Consider the following 1,853-nt stretch of genomic DNA (forward strand, 5'->3'; position numbering starts at 1 on the left):
GTGAGCCACCGTGCCCGGCCTAGTACCACTTTTAACTATTTCTTTAAGTTGTTTTGATGGTCACCTGTATAACTCTACCTAATATGATTTTGGTTTTGTTTCTTGATTTGTCAAGACAAAACACTATTGATTTTGTACTTTGAAAGACAAAGAATTAGCTTACTTATACTGACTATGGCCTTTTTCTACTAATTTTATCATATTATTTTTAGGTCTTTTGTAAATTTAAATATATTTGAACCTCTATTTTCTTCCTTTTATGGTCTCCACCTACCTTCCAATTTTTTTCCCACAAGTAGAAGAGTTTCATTTTAAAACATTTTTAACCTCACAACTTTTTTTGTTTTTTTAAAGGCTCATTTTGCAAAACCAGTATATCCAGGACAAACTCTACAAACTGAGATGTGGAAAGAAGGAAACAGAATTCATTTTCAAACCAAGGTATGAATAATAGAGTTAGAGGTGCTTGCTTTGTAACCCTTTCACCATGCCCTGTTATTTTGTTCCATCTTGGCATTTTTTTGGTTAGTATTGTGGATTTGAGACAAAACTTAGAAAGTTGTTTTTAACCAATGGTAACTTTTAATTGAAAATAAGATGCACCTTGTCTTTTATTTTCTCTTTTATTTTCAACTAAATTGATACCTACATTGCAGTGACCCAGCCCATCTGAGATTCCAACCAACCATGTCTTTGTGGCTCAACCAGTCGACCAAGTCATTGTCAAAATATAATCTTCAAAACATTAAAGGCACGACTCAGACAGATTATAATGAAAACACAACAAAAGTGTATTTAACTCATTAATGAAGGATCTTGCAACATGATAAAACTGAAGAGAATTAGAATAACAGTTTACACAGATGAATATGAAAATCATTCTAAAATAACTTCTCTGAGTTAGAGACAAAGCTAGTTCATATCCTGCAGAACAATAAAATGGTATCCTTTATGGTTATCTTTTCTCTGGACAGAAATTATGTGTGTCTTGATCACACAAAATGCACAAATTAACATCTTACATCCCAGAGTCTGGGCCTAATTAATAGTAAATGACAAGCCAAGTAAAGCTATATCTCCCTATAGAGTTAACTAATTTTTGGGTGAGGCTCTTAGTAATGCTCCAATAAAATACTAAAAGTACATGCAATCATCATTTATTTGCAAGTTATTAAAAGGTAATTTTTGTTAATACAGTTGGTCAGATTAATACTTTTTGGCCTGATCGTTTTGTACTATATAGGGCAGATTAAACAACTCCAACAATAATACTAAGAGCTTCCATTTATTGAGAACCTATAAGACAATATTATTAGCTTTAATATGCATAATAACTATGCATTTAAATATAAGAAAATCTAGGTTCCTAAGAAAATCTAAATGTTATAAAGGACTTGGTCATAGTCACACAGCAAGTGGTTGAGCTGGGATAGAAAGCCAGCAGGGCTCCAAAGTTTAATCCCAGGGCCCTGACTTTCTTTACTGTATCATGTTTTCTTTCACAAATAGGTAACTTGCAAAATTCTTCTTATGTTGTTGCCTTACTCCTAATTCCTTCCTGCTGCTTGCAGTATCATTTTCCTGCTTAATCTATACATACTGCTTATTTTACTTTTCAAATTCCTCCTGTCTTTTAGGCTTCAGTATAAACTTTACCTTGTTTTAGAGACAGTCTCTTACTACTCCATTCTTTCTCACCCATACATAACACAAACATTGACATACCCTGAAATCCTCTTGCAATTTATCTGTGCCACACATTTTGGAGCCCTATTTTCTAATTATTTTGTAAAAATTTTATTTTTTGAATAAGATTATGAACTAAAAATATTGATAACTATGACCATTAACAG

At 32.3% G+C, this 1,853-nt stretch overlaps 1 protein-coding gene across 1 annotated transcript in view; it reads left to right on the plus strand.

The window, feature by feature from the left end:
- Positions 1 to 1,853, plus strand: part of HSD17B4 (hydroxysteroid (17-beta) dehydrogenase 4) — a 104,253-nt gene that overhangs the window by 83,960 nt on the left and 18,440 nt on the right. Inside the window, 1 exon segment of the mRNA XM_012659542.1 lies at positions 275 to 441. Within this exon segment, the coding sequence (XP_012514996.1) occupies positions 275 to 441 (167 nt within the window).

The sequence above is a fragment of the Propithecus coquereli genome, unplaced genomic scaffold (assembly GCF_000956105.1).
Source record: "Propithecus coquereli isolate 6110/MARCELLA unplaced genomic scaffold, Pcoq_1.0 Scaffold62, whole genome shotgun sequence".
Lineage (NCBI taxonomy): Eukaryota > Metazoa > Chordata > Mammalia > Primates > Indriidae > Propithecus > Propithecus coquereli.